General features: G+C 37.3%; 1 protein-coding gene across 1 annotated transcript in view; it reads right to left on the reverse strand.

The window, feature by feature from the left end:
- LOC124612359 (importin subunit alpha-3) overlaps positions 1 to 3,005 on the reverse strand; it is a 110,888-nt gene extending 107,883 nt beyond the window's left edge. Inside the window, exon 1 of the mRNA XM_047140516.1 lies at positions 2,694 to 3,005. Within this exon, the coding sequence (XP_046996472.1) occupies positions 2,694 to 2,756 (63 nt within the window). The 5' untranslated portion in view covers positions 2,757 to 3,005. The remainder of the gene's footprint in view (positions 1 to 2,693) is intronic.
- Between the last annotated feature and the right edge of the window lie 11,797 nt (positions 3,006 to 14,802).

A 14,802-nucleotide genomic window follows, 5' to 3' on the forward strand; every position in this document is an offset into this window, starting at 1 on the left:
CACCAAACAAAAAATGAGTAGGATGGTCAAAACAATAAGAGCCAGAGAGCTATTACTGATCAAAGCTATGGCAGTTGCATAAGTCAGGCCCGGAAAATAAGGCCGACATATCTCTTTGAAGAGTGAAGACAGTCTGGATAATGTTAGTGCTTTAGCAGGACCCACAACATCCTATTGTAATCACTAACCAGCACATGTAAGTGGAGGAGTTAACACTTTGGATAAATCTGAAAGTGGAAAGAGGAATTCATACAGCTGCATATGACTGCATGACACAGAAAGTAGTCTAAAATAACCAAATTATGTCTTGCCTTATGTTGCCTCCAGGATGGGAAATGTCAGATGAGTAATCTGCTTTGTGCTTAATGGTTTTATTGATGTTCATGGAAAGAAAGAAAAAAGCTAATCTCTTTTATGTAGCTCTTCTTTTTATAATAGTTTCACATTGCAGGTAGGCCTAGTAATTTTAAAACAGCCCCCTACCAAAGCTGGTTGACTGTAATATCATTAAAAACAAGAAATAAATTTTTGCAGTTCACTGGTGTAAGCTTCATATTATAAATATCCCCAGAAAAAATACCAGTTATACATATGTCACATTTTTTGTTTCTCTTGTCTAATTTTTAAGACCTCACCAATCTGTCTTGTGTATACAAAATCTCATGTACTCGATATTTTGGAGCAACCATACCATATTTAAGATTTTCAGTCCAAAATACATAGTTTTCCTACTCTATACTTGTAACTTTAAAAGAATTAAATACACTGTCATTTTAAAGGGGATTCTCCTTAACGGGTATTTTGTTGAAAGAAACAGTACAAACAAATCCTGTGCTTGTGTCTAATATTTAGGTCACCTCCCCCAGTATACTTGACATGTCAAAGTGAATATACAAAGTTGTAGGTAAGGTAAGCTTACCTAGGTAAGGTATATTTTGTTCTTTAAGTCTATTCAGACCACAGATATAGCTGCACTGCTAATTCTTCTCTTTATAAGGTTTACAATAAAGTACGGCAATACATGAAAGTAAAGACTTCAACTATCACACTAATTAGGTGTAGCCCTTTTAGAGGTGGTGTGCTGCTTCTTTTAACTCAAGTAGGCCTACATGTTTATATAGTCAGTCAAGAGGGACTGACAATTCAACAGTGAATGAACATTGAGGTAGCTTTTTCTTCCCCATACCCTTCTTTCCCCCCTTTAAAAGCATCACCAAAGGGAAACATTGTGCCACACGAATCATGGTAGAACACTGTTTAAAGCACTAACCAATGCTGAAAACATTCAAAGTAACAAAATGCCCAATATTTTAACACTTGAGACATCTATACCAAACAATCAAAGAATTACACACCTATCTGCTCAATGAGCCCATTTACAAAAGCTCAGATGTATTTTAAACTAATCAAAGTGTCAACAGTATTTTTCCAATGAAACAAACCATATTTTCAACAGAAAAAAATGGCCTGACAGGGAGTGATCAGGGTTTGACTTAATATCTATAATATTCGTGACAGTCTGAAAATATTTTTGCTTTGTACATGCCACAAATGATTTGTTTCAATGGACTGCCTTGAAACCTATCCCATTGCTGTTTAATTAAATATTGGTAAAACAAAAATATTAATGGAGCACACACTATCAGCACAAATGTTTACTGATATATTCCTGTATATGAATAACATGTCTTCACTTTATGGACTAGCACACTGCAAGGAAATTAGGCCTACCCATGAAACTGCTACACAAAATTTAGATCTTAACTCCATATAACGACATCTGAACAATTTTGCACACACAATATGGATAGAGTATGCAGTATCCACTTTAAAAATGAAATACCAATTTTAAACATATTTCTGATTTAAGTATATCTAATAATAATGGTTAAACAATTCATGACACCTATTTATGCAGAGATTTCATTCCTAACTATAAAGAACTGAAAATGTTCAACTATGAAATTAAGAGGTTATCAGGATGTAGCCATCCTGTCACAATAGTTAACACCATAACACTCAACTGCATTCGAAAATACAGTATCGCCTTACTTGGTTTTGGGCTTCCTACTGTTACTGTTCATATGCCACTGGAATTTTTCCATTTTTCTGCCGTATGGGGCTACCCCAAAACTACTGGATACGTAAACTATACCTTCTTGAGAAAAACGAAGTTGTTTCCCCAAGATCAGTCCATTTACGTCATAACAACTCCATTATTTATATTACACTGCAAAACTGGGAATGAAATATGGGGGCTTTAGTGACTCAGTGGCATTAATAGTTTAGGTATTTGTGACTTCACTGTCTTCGAAAATAAGAAACATAGTAGCAGCCACTATTAGGTTTCCATTCGCACATGACGCTACACTATCCCACGATCAGCTGACACTGACTTTTCCATGGCATTCATACAAATCGCTATCAACTGTTACAAACGTGTAGATTATATTGCCGAGTTGCAAAGACTAGAACGATATCCAGTCGTATAAAATATTCTGCATATGTGAACAGAAGTAAACCACAATTATTACAAAACTTTTACAATATATTCTACATTCTAAGGTACACAGTTGCACGAGTTCTACTGTGTAGACGTTGGGTTGTCTCCATATTTTCGTCCCACTTGCGAGCCACATACGGGGTATTACAAGTGAAACACTACGAAAACGCAACTAATTTTAGATACTTACATCCTGATCCTTGCCTTTGTTCTTAAAAACTTGCATTCGATTTTTAACTGAATCAGACGCCATTTTTAACCAAATTCGATAGCCAATCCTGCCTCTGTTCAAAATGCCGGTGTCTCACTAGAGAAAAACTTCAATGACGTCACACTGGCTGACATGAATAAACACCCTATCTTCAAAAGTCACCATACTCCCCCATATTCACACGCATGTCATTAGAGCCAACCCTTACTATAGTGGTTACGACAATCTGAACAAAATAGGACAGCAAAGAATTTTTCATGTGGTTCTGATCGAAGAAGTCAGTAATCGAAACAGACACGTCAAAGATGGTCATTCATACACGACAGCTCTCGAATATGATTATATTATTGGTCGGCCTAGAGGGAAGTGAAATGTACAGCGGCATAAGCCGAATTCACAAATTTTTTTTACCTTTATCAGTTTCCTTAAAAAAGCGTAACTTTATTACACGTTCAAATTCTGCTGAAATAAATTACATGTCTCAACATAAAGGGGTAGGATTGTGGACTATCTAAGAAACACACTTTATTTGGCATTAGCCATCATATGTTAAAACAGGCAATTTTAAATGTCAATTTCTACACCACATTTAATAGTTCACCATCCAATTGCAAAAAAATTAGCTTTCAAACTGTCAAATTGATGTAGTACAATTGAACCGTTGAGCAACACTATACACACTGCTATGTTACACAAATCTGAAGTTTTTGCATGCACTTTAACATTTTGAGGAATACACAATAGTGAATTTTTATTTCCTTCTTAGTTTAATTTTTACAGCAAGTGGTAGGTTTGACCAATACAAAGGGATGAGGAGATTTACCACGCACATTGAAACCCGTTAATACTATAAGCACACGTTTCAAATAACAATTTATGATAGTGCTTCTCGAACGTATCATCAAGTAACTCTTTCATAGAAGATAGTAGCTTGTTATTGTGTAGGTACATGATGAAAGCCCCCCTCCCCCCTGGATATGGTAGGGCTAAAATTCATTAAAAAATGAAACAGCTATAAAGGCCCGTCCACACGCAACGATCTGTCTGCGCAAATGTTTGCGCACATCACATCTGCGCAGACAGATCGTTGCGTGTGGACAGATGATTTGCACCAACCTGAGGTGTGTGCAAACCTGGAAGTTGGAGTTGGAGGTTTGAGCGAAACCTCTCAAATCTGTGGGTTCAAACCACATCTGCGCAGACAAGTTGGAGCGTGTGGACAGGAGATCGCCGCAAATCTGGCGCGAAACAGCTGTTTGCTCAGTCTAGTGTTTGTATTTGTGCGCACAGGGCATTAAAATGGCTGATAGTCGTCAGTGTTCTGGAGAGTTTGTAAATGAATTGCGGGCAGTTGACGCCTCGGAAAAAAAAAATCGTTGCGAACTGTTTACCGAAAAAGCGTTATCCAAAGTTCAGAAATCTAGAAGATCTGGTGTAGTAGTAGATCAAGTATACCAGCCACCGTTATGGTATTTTGATCTGCTTGGCTTTCTTAGCGATCAAGAAGCGCCAAGGCCAAGTAAGAGTACAATTGAAGATTAAATTAGAGTGTCAATGTGCGAGGTATGGAACACGAGGTAATGTAAAACAATATATTTCACATACGTTTATCAAAGTTTATTCAAAAGAATATATTTGTGTGAAAACATAATAGAAAATTAACTGCTGTTATAAAAAGAACTCATCCTCCAAGACAGCGTAAATAGTTTCACATGTGTTGGGTATTATTTCACTCAACGCTTGTTTCGATATTGCAGTTGAAAATTCCAAATCCTGGCAGCTCCTTCCTGTTGCTAGGAATCTTAATGTTACCACCAGCCGTTCATGAGGAGAAATTGCCTTTCTCATATTTTTTCTCATAATATGAGGGTTACAAGCTTTAAGAGATAATTATAACTATCGACATCCATCCGCAAATAATTTCGCCAGTCGTTAGGTTCGCCCTGCAACTTACGTGAGAAAACTACTTTCGCTTTAGCAGCCACTGTCTACACCCTTTTTACCGCTTTCTCTGTTTACTGCGGTTGGTGTGAATATTTTTTGCAACACAAGTTGCGAACACAAACCACAACAGAACTTTCTCCATTTCTATATTTCAAAATAACTTAATTAAATTTTTGACGTTTACGGAGAGTGTAGTCGCTTGTCACTGATATTTCTTTTCTGCACCGACAGATGGCGGGCGAGTAGTAGATTGGGGTGTGTGTCGTGTGAACACACCACATTTGCAGCGATCTATTGCATGTACAGACATCTGCACCGATGTCTGCACAGACAGATCGTTGCGTGTGGACCGGGCTTAACGACGGAATCAAAGACTGACCATAAGCGTCGGCAAAGATATTAATTATGAATGTGTTGTAGTGCGTGAACAAATGACCATAAAACATCATTCATTTTTTTGTACATGATTTTGTTTCACTCTCTCCTATGTAGAAGTCTGGTTAAGATGTATTGCTCAGAGTATGACAGGCTACGAGTGTTTTGTATTATATGTGTTTCAGACTAAGAGAAATATTAATAACAGTTATAAGTATTTTTATTAAAATTAAATAGAACCAAGTTAAGAAGAATTCCTACATATTTTACATCATCTTGAGAGGCACTGGTGTTCCATGGAGTTGGCTGCCTGCATATACAATTGAAATGGAGGAAAAGAAGCCCACGGCCATATTTTCGTAAAATTAAGAGAAGGAGAAGCCCTCAAAAGACGACAAATAAAATTAAAATATATATAGTGATGGAAACAGAAAAAGAAATGACGCAAGATAAAGTGAATTAACAATAGCACAATTTCGTACATGCAGAACATTTCATAACAATATGCTGTACTAATATTCTCTTTACATTGCAAGTAAAAGGAAAATTACCAATCAAATTTCCTTCATTCTTTCCTTTAATTATATTTTTTATTATTATAATACATTATATAGCTACATACCTGTGTGTTTAAAATTACTTTGGATCTTGCACAGTCTTGTAAATTCTACATCTAGGTTATTTCTGTTTCTAATTTCACAGGAATTGATAGCTGCTCTATAAGGTAGTGCTCCTTAAAGAAAACACGTTTTAATATAAAGGGAAGGTACAGTGAAGATGTTTAGATCTTTACAATGCTCTTGACAAGATCCTCGACTTGTAATTCCTGTAATTGTTCTTACAGATTTCTTCTGTCACATGAACACTGTTTCAGCACCAGAGGAGTCTGCCCACAGTCTTTGAAACAAAGCATAGTAAAAAGATAGTAGCTGTCATTTGCTAGCTAAAGTTTTTAATTTGTTTAATAAAAAGATTATTTTAGATAGTTTGGTACATATCTACTCAGTGGGGCTTTTGCTATTCATTTTTGGATCCAGGTGGATTCCAATTTTGAATTTACATTTGAATGGTCTAACAGAGTCAGACGCATTAACTTTTTCATTTAGTTTGTGCAGGAAGAAATACACAGTTGGAGTCTTGCTATTGTTTAGGAAAAGCTTGTTATTATAGAGCCATATGGCAGATTTGTCAAGTTTTGCTTCTGTTTTTTTCTTCAGCTCCTTCAAGCTGTTATCCACAAAAATAAGTTTAGTGTCATCAGCTTATATTACGGACTTATGAGGCAAAAAAGCAGGCATATCATTCATGTACACAAGGAAAAAGAAGGAAGAAGCCTTGTGGTATATCTGTAACAATCAGTACTTTGTACTTTTCCACTGTCAACCAACAAACTATAAATCGTTCATCTTCAGTCAAACGAACTCAAAGTTTACTCATTTAATCACAGCACTGAGCAGCTCCCACAACAATAGTTTATAGGATGCAGATGCAAATAACCAATCTGAAATAGGCTGCTGAAAAGCATGAATGAAAGAATATAGTGGTGACAGAAGTGTGTAGTTTATTTAATTATGGACCCACTCTCTGTTAAAATAACCAACAATAAAATGTGAATTACAATTACCAAGTAACAGTAGCAACCAGCATGAGATAATTACTCAATTTTTTTCTTGTAACCATAACTTAACATCACATTTGAATCATTGAAATACATATCCACATAATGTAGCTCTCTTCTGCAATATAGGCAAAAGAAAACATGTCATAATAGACCACAGCACCAGAGAAATTTATAAAAACATCTACAATGAAAACTGGTAGAATGTCAGAAGGTATTTCGAAAACCATTTTTTCAGCTTCAGTAAGATCATGGATTCCAATGGTACAAATTACTTCAAGATAAGAAGCCATCGTTCTTGTATTCTAAGTCTTATACACTGTTGCTGAAGAATTGAATGTTAAATCGGAAGCTAAATACTAAAGAAATAATTCCTTTATGGAGATTCAGCAAACATAAAAATTAATCATTAAATATGGGCTTGGTTCACATACCAATGCAGCAAATACGTGATTTATAACAACCAGTCAATGATTGGAACAGTAGAATAAAATGGGTTATGGTCCATTCATAAATATCTCATAGGTCCACCATGATGTCAATGCCAGTTTCCCATCCACAAAGTGCAGTATTGCCATATTTTTGTGCTGGAAGAAATATCTCAGTTCTACTATGTTAAACTGCGGGTGATGAAAGACACTTAATATCTAATTTAAGAAAATAACCAATTCCCAAAACAGCAGAGCTGTTGAGGAATTCAAATTTAGGTTCTGTTGTGTCAAGAGAAAATGACAATGGGTATTCTAGATCGGGCTCAAATCATGGTGTAAGTCTGTCTATCACAGTGGGTAGATTCTACTTCTCTCCCTTCCCTTCCTCTGGGGCATAAGTCTTCAGCATGTTTCAAGATATACAGAATGATTATATTTAAAGTTAAAGTTAAACTTTCAAACCGCTGTAGAAATAACACCACAGGTCAGAATGACGTCAAATTGCAGCGGAATGTCATTGGAGGAGGGTGAAAAGGATGGCAGAAGAAAAATAAATAATTTCAATAGATGCCGCTGTAAACATTATAATTTAATAGTGGTCAACTACAAATGACAAATGAATCATACAACAATGCCTAAGGTGTACGTTTGACATTAAACGAACTGTTCCACTCAGTGTACATGGGAGTACAGGTGTGATACTGTTAGTTACGTAAGTCCATCCACCACGGCAAGGTCATATCACATAGGATGGGAAAAATCACTTTTTAATTGCCCCGAAGCCAAAAACCACATAAAAAGCATCAATCACATCAGTTTTTAATTGTCTTGAGCCAAGCATCAATCAAAATTAAATCGGATTATTAATTTACGTGTGACTGACGAAAAAAATGTTCAATATGCCGTCCACTGTTTTCTGCAACAAGTTGAAATCAACAAACTGCATGCTTCATCACTGATCTAAGTGTTTCCAGGGTCATGTTCAGAATGTGTTGTGTAATATGTGCCTTCAATGCAGCTAAGTTTGCAATTTGAACACTGAACACAACACCTTTCAGATAGCCCCGCTGCCAGAAGTCACATGGATTATGATCAAGTGATCGAACAGCCAGGCTGTAGGGAAATGGCGCCTGATAATTCTAACATTTCCGAAACGGCGCTTCAGCAGCTGCTCAACTGGATTTGCAATTTGCAGAAGTACGCCATCTTGCATAAAAATTATCCCATCCACACATGCACGCCATTGGAGAGCTGGAATTATGTGGTTGCACAGAAGACACATATAGCACTTACCAGTGACAGCACAGGTAACAGGGCCTGAAGCACCTGTCTCTTCGAAAAAATATGGCACTATGATAAATGATGCCATAAAACTGCACTACACACTGATCTTATCAGGATGAAATGGTACTAGTTGATTTGAGTGTGGATATTCCATTGCCCGTATTCGAGATTTCTGTGTATTGACGTATCCTGTCAGATGGAAGTTGGCTTAGTCTCTCCACAAAATCTTCCAGTCCAGTCCAAAATCTACCAGTCCATTGTCCACTTCCATGCAAAGGTCTGTCTTGCTGGCAGGTCAACAGGAAACAACTCGTGCACACGGGTAACGATTTTACGCACCGTGCTCACTGGTATGTCCAATGTTCAGACGATTCTCCGTGCACTACACGTTTGTACCCCATCTCTCGTCTCCTTCTTCACTGCTGTGGTGAATGTTTGCACTGACATCGAATCAATTCGTTTCCTCCCTCTACCAGGTTGCACTCCAAAAGAACCTGTCTTTTCGAATTTTTGAACCATTTTCTCCAGACTCAAGGCAGTCATTCACACCAACGCCTTTTTTCAAACCCTTCAGTGTCCAGATCTCTGCAGAGCGACGTGTGCAGAGTCATCATTCTTGTAACACATCTTTACGAGCAGAGCGCGATACAACATTGAGGCAGCCATGGCAAATGTAGCAAACGCGTAAGGAGGAAAAGCCGTGTATCGAGTGTGTTTATACTAACTTCAATGGGTCATGTGCTTGACAGGTGGTTTCATTTACATATTCTGACACATACAGCGCCATCTATTGATCAATTATCACACTATTTTTTCTCTTCTGCCGTATGTTTTCCCCCTTCTCCAATAATATTCCATTGCAATTTGATGTCATTCTAACTAGTGGTATTATTTCTACAGCGTTTTGAAAGTTTAACTTTAATTCTAATCACCCTGTACTACCTACACCCCCTCCTTCATTATATACTCTACAGGTTCGAGCATTCTAATCTATGAATTACAATAATCTATTTTCTCTACCACTTAAAAATACTAAACGTTGAGGGTTCTTAGTATGTCTGCTCAAGAAATCTACCTGAAGGTATAGAAGCTTCACTTTCATTAGTACAAGGGTTCACAATGAGTTAAGTCATTATCAGTGTTTTCATTCACGTCAATAGCAGCCTACAGAAAGCATCAGCAGAAGTAGCATTGCGCATAGCAACAGTAATAACCAGGTCTCCTACCTCTCTCAATTGCAGCTGACTATGACTGCTGTAATTCCCAGACTGTGGCTTTAAATGTTTTCAGTAACATAACTCTCATATGATGTAATGTGTTCAACGATTCACGGTAAGATTTCTTATTAAATGAGCATCAAGAAGCGTCTACAGAATTTACTTTTATTTTTTCAGTAAATAAAGGTTTTTACAATACTATTTCATGTAAGTATTTTCTTAGAATAACATAACGAATTAAGATTAACGAGTCAGTCATTGGTAGTCTGCACTAATTTCTCTTTAGTACAATATAAAGTGTATGGTGCTCTTGCCCACTTACTGTCCAATGTAGCATCTCCATCACAGTCGGCCTGCCAGTTCCATCTTTCTCTTAACAATTACGTTTAAATCACTCATAACATCCCTAAGATCTTTTTTGTTGTTAGTGGACACTTATTATTTTATGTCATTGGTAATACTGGAAAATGATAAGGTATTCTGTAATATGAGTTTGTTAAGTATTTATAACTGTCAAATTTTTTGTGATAATCTAATTATTGTATTGTAACTAGTGCTCCCAGTCCCTCTACTTGTGTGTAAATGCTTCACTCCAGTGCAAGTAAAAATATGGTAATTAATATTTGTGAAATACAGTGATCACTATATAATTTCCATCCAACATGATTTCACCCTAGGTAGGTTCCCCATCACTGTGCAGTGCATCGTCTCATTGACCTTCTGTACAGATTTAGATGTAACGTTGATCAAGAAATAATGTAATAAATGTTAGCCTCAGTCAATGTACTTTTGCTTCCTTCATCAGTTTTCTCCTCTACACAAACCAAATATATCTTTCCCTCATGACAGAATGTGATATTTTCTTACCTGGGTGGCGCTGGTCTCCTGGAACACTAGAGATTTAAACAAATTAGGAAGAGAAAAGCTAATACAGAAGTAACACTCACCTTCTTCATTAAATTCCATCATAAGATTTAATTTCTTGGTTTCAAAATAGTGCTCATGCATCTAGCAGATGTGGTCCTACCAAACTAGGTTTGGTATAACTGAGATCCAGGACACCTTTGTGTTGTACAGACTTACTGTTTCTGAACTGAGGCAGCAGTCTAGACGACACCTAAATCAAGCTAATTCATTGGATGCAAAATGGAAAGTATCTAAAGTAAAAAAATCTAGGACATTAATAACACAAGACTAGACAGTCTGCATTATATCGAGACTGGAAGGACATGTGATACTAAAATCGCCCACAATGACAATCCAATGGCAGTCCAGTGGAGTACCTATTCCCAAACCATAATTCTCTGCAGAAAATTCAAGTAATTTATCTTTTGTACCTTACAGGCTTCATTATGACAGCAGTATTCAAAATAAACATTTTCTCAAAAATTGTTGGCAGATGTGGAAGTTTCAGAGTGTCATTACATCTATAGTGTGTCTGCAAAACAAGTGTGAATAAAATAGCAGTGTAAGTCAAAAAGAGCACCTCGTTTCTTTTCTCAAATCGTTACATACAATTTTTTACACATTTTAGAAGGTATCATGATAATATGGCATACTGTCCATGAGAAATTGTGGCAGGTATAAACACATGATTAATAATCACAGTTTTGTTAATATTAGGCGAACTTTAGGAGATATCGTGATAAGCTGGCATACTGCCCATGAGAAATTGTGACAGGTACAAACACATGATTACAAAACACAGCTTTGTTTCATTGTTTGATAGATTTGGAGTTACAGATAATTTCCATCGTGAATTCACCTGTTAGCTAAGGGGAAAGGTAAACACCTGACATAGTAGAAATGAGCAATTCTATATGTGGATACGTTTTACACGTACTGACAGCAGCTGGCTGTCATGGATTTGAATCTTCCATGATGCAACAGGATTCAGAACATGGTGTCTTCTAAGATGCTGAACCATGTAACAGATTATGGAACTATATGAATATTGAACCCAAATTAATTATTCTTATGAGTTCTGGTTTTTGCACATTTTAGAGGAATAAAAATCCTAATGCATTATAGTGAAGAACATCATGATTCTATCATTCATTGAAATTGCTCAGAGCCCCCCCAAAAAAGACATAACGATTAAATAAATAGTCTAGCCTACATAAAACAAAGCCTGTAAACCACGTATTAAAACCTTTATTCACACTGCAGAAGCATCATCTGTTTCCTTGAGAGCTACTAATGACATCATTACCTAGTGAGAAACATGCAAAATCTTCCTCAGCTGAGTATGAGGTGCGACTGTGTCTCGCTTTATCTTTCACCTCTGAAAAGTTGGCTTACTTATTAACATTTTAAATTATCGATATATCGTCGTAGATATAGGTCAATAGCAGTACAACATAAAAATACATGTTTCATATCCAGCGAGTGTGTCATTTGTCACTTGAACAATAGTGGTTATGATACTACCCGTTCACTGCTTGTATCCAGGTGAAATTACGGTCACAAAGTGTCACAGTGACACATGTATATCGCCTATATGTACTCATTGCAGGAGGTACAGACTGATAGTCTTGGAAAGAACTTTTTAACATGTTTACCAAAAACTGACTAGAGCAGCTAATTCGACAGTCCATGCATGGTGGACATATCTTAGACCTTCTGGCTATAAATAGACCTGACCTTATTGAAGGCTTCATTGCAGAGACCTGGATTAGTGACCATGATGTCATCATAGTGAAGTTGGTAACTGAAGTTAGTAAGTCAGTTAAAAAGGCTAGATGAGTGTGTTTGCTACAAAGAGCAGATAAGCAGTCGTTAGCATCCCACTTACTGTTAGAAAATAAAACTGACATAATTTAATTCCAGTATGATGAACAGACAGGAATCATGGAGAAAGTTTAAATGGATTGTAAATAGTGCTCTGGAGAGTAAGTGGATTAAGAATGGGAAAGACTCACCATGGTTTAACAACGAAATTCGGAAAATTCTGAGAAAGTAAATGCTGTTGCACTCTCGATTCAAAAGAGAACCCGCAAATGACGAAAGGCTACAGTAAGTAGAATTCACACATCTGTAAAAAAGATCGATGAGGGAAGCGTATGTGGAAAATTAATGGAAATGTGTACCGTATTAGTGGTACAGCGTGTTCTTCGTCATGCACCATACAGTGATTTGTGGTGTATGTATGTAGATGTAGATATAGATCACATAACATCCTGTACAGAGAAGTATGGGTCCCTGTACAAGATGAGTTCCCAAAGCATAGCATCATACACAGCTTTGAAGCATAGTATTCACACACTCCTTGAAGACACTCCGCACGATGGCTGTTTGGGCCTAGCTGAATCGATATGATTACAGCAGACCTGTAATAAACCATCATGGCGTCTGCCAAGACGTTCATTACAACCAACCATGCTGTAACTGATTTACTCGTTGCGAAATAAGAAATCATGGAGGACATCCATAAATGTTTGTGTGCACCATAAGGTAATGATGCCGTAGATAAGATTGTTGTTGGGCTATGGAAAAAAAGAGAGTTAAGGCATCAGGAAGTGCAGTACTGAGTCCATGATACACAACGTTCGGGATGTGCTGTCAGCCATTGCTCCTTACATGGTCAGCCATGCAGATACCTTAATTCACGCAGACCGGCGCATCACAAGTCGAAAATTGGCTCTATTGATATCGATGAGTATTGGAAGTATGTGTGCTACGAGGAGCTTCAAAAAAATTCAAACAGACCACAAAATTCAGAGCAAAGCCATTTCATCTGAGCTACTGCAGCAGTTTTATGCCAATGGAGGCATTTCTGTTAGGGATCGTTATGGCTGTCGAAACCTGGGTGTATCACTTTGAGCCAGAGACAAAAAGGCAGCTATTATAGTGGCACCAACTGCAATCACCCAGGAATAAGAAATACGAGGCAGCTCCCTTTGTTGACAGAGTCATGGTTATGACAGTCTTTTGGGATAGTGACAATGTCATAAGCGTGGACATGTTGTGAAAAGGAACAACAATTAATTCAGAGATCTATGTAATGGCTCTGAACCAACACAAGAACAATTTGCGACAGATCCAAAAGAAATCTTACTCCAACACGAAAACGCACGCATGTATACAGAACCCAAAAACTCGTCGCCAAGCTGGGTTGGGCATCATTGCCTCCTCCACCCTATAGTCCAGACCTAGCGATCTTGGACTTCCATCTGTTTGGGCCACTTAAGTTTTGTCTACATGGGACACGCTTTGAAGAAAATAAGGGCATAATTTATACTGTGAAAACATGGCAAGTACAGGGCAAGAGGTTTTACCAACAGGGAATACATGTCCTTACACATCGCCAGCGTAAGACCACAGAACATGGTGGAGACTATGTAGAAAAGTAGTACATATAAAAGAAATGTTGACTGACATTGTCAACAAATTCTGACTCTTAAGAACAAATATGTTCTGAGAAAAAATTGTGAGGTCTTACTTGCTGAACAACCCTCAAATTTTGAAACATATTAATAATAGTACTTCATAGCAAGACACAAATTTTTTATATTACTAATTAAATGTAGTCCAGAGTAGTCCACTGGTTTCTACGTGCATATCTATACTCTGCAAAACACTGAGAAATGTGTAGCACAGGATAGTTGCTATTATGCCAGTTATTAGAGCTTCATCCAGTTACTTTCACATATGGAGAGCAGGAAGAGTGACTGCCTATGGGAATGATACATAAGAGGTCCTTACTTAAAGCTGGTCCTTGAAACTTTGTAAGTATGCTTTAACAAGAGTTTGCATCTATCTTCAAGCGCCTGGAAGATCAGTTTTACCAGAATTTCTGTGAAGCTCTCCCATTGGCCAAAGAAACGTGCGACCATTTGGTTTGCTCTTCACTGTATATGTCCAATGGCCCCTGTTAGTTCTATTTAGCATGGGTCCCGCAGAATTCAGCAATATTCTACGATAGGTCACATGAAAGTTTTGTAGGTAATTCCCTTTGTAGACTGCTTAATTTTTCCTAATATACCCCCAATGCTCCAAGGTCCACCATCTGCTTTACCAATAACTGAGCCTATCTGATCATTCCATTTCATATCCCTACAAATTATTACAGCCATGTATTTGTGTGAGTTGACAGAGTAGATTTGGGACACCATGATATTACAGTCATAAAATACAATGTATTCTGCTTTTGCGATGTGCACAATTTTATGTTTCTGAACATTTTGAGCAAGTTGCCAGTCTTTCCATCATTTTAAAAT

Source organism: Schistocerca americana, chromosome 4, assembly GCF_021461395.2.
Source record: "Schistocerca americana isolate TAMUIC-IGC-003095 chromosome 4, iqSchAmer2.1, whole genome shotgun sequence".
In the NCBI taxonomy this organism is placed as follows: Eukaryota; Metazoa; Arthropoda; class Insecta; order Orthoptera; family Acrididae; genus Schistocerca; species Schistocerca americana.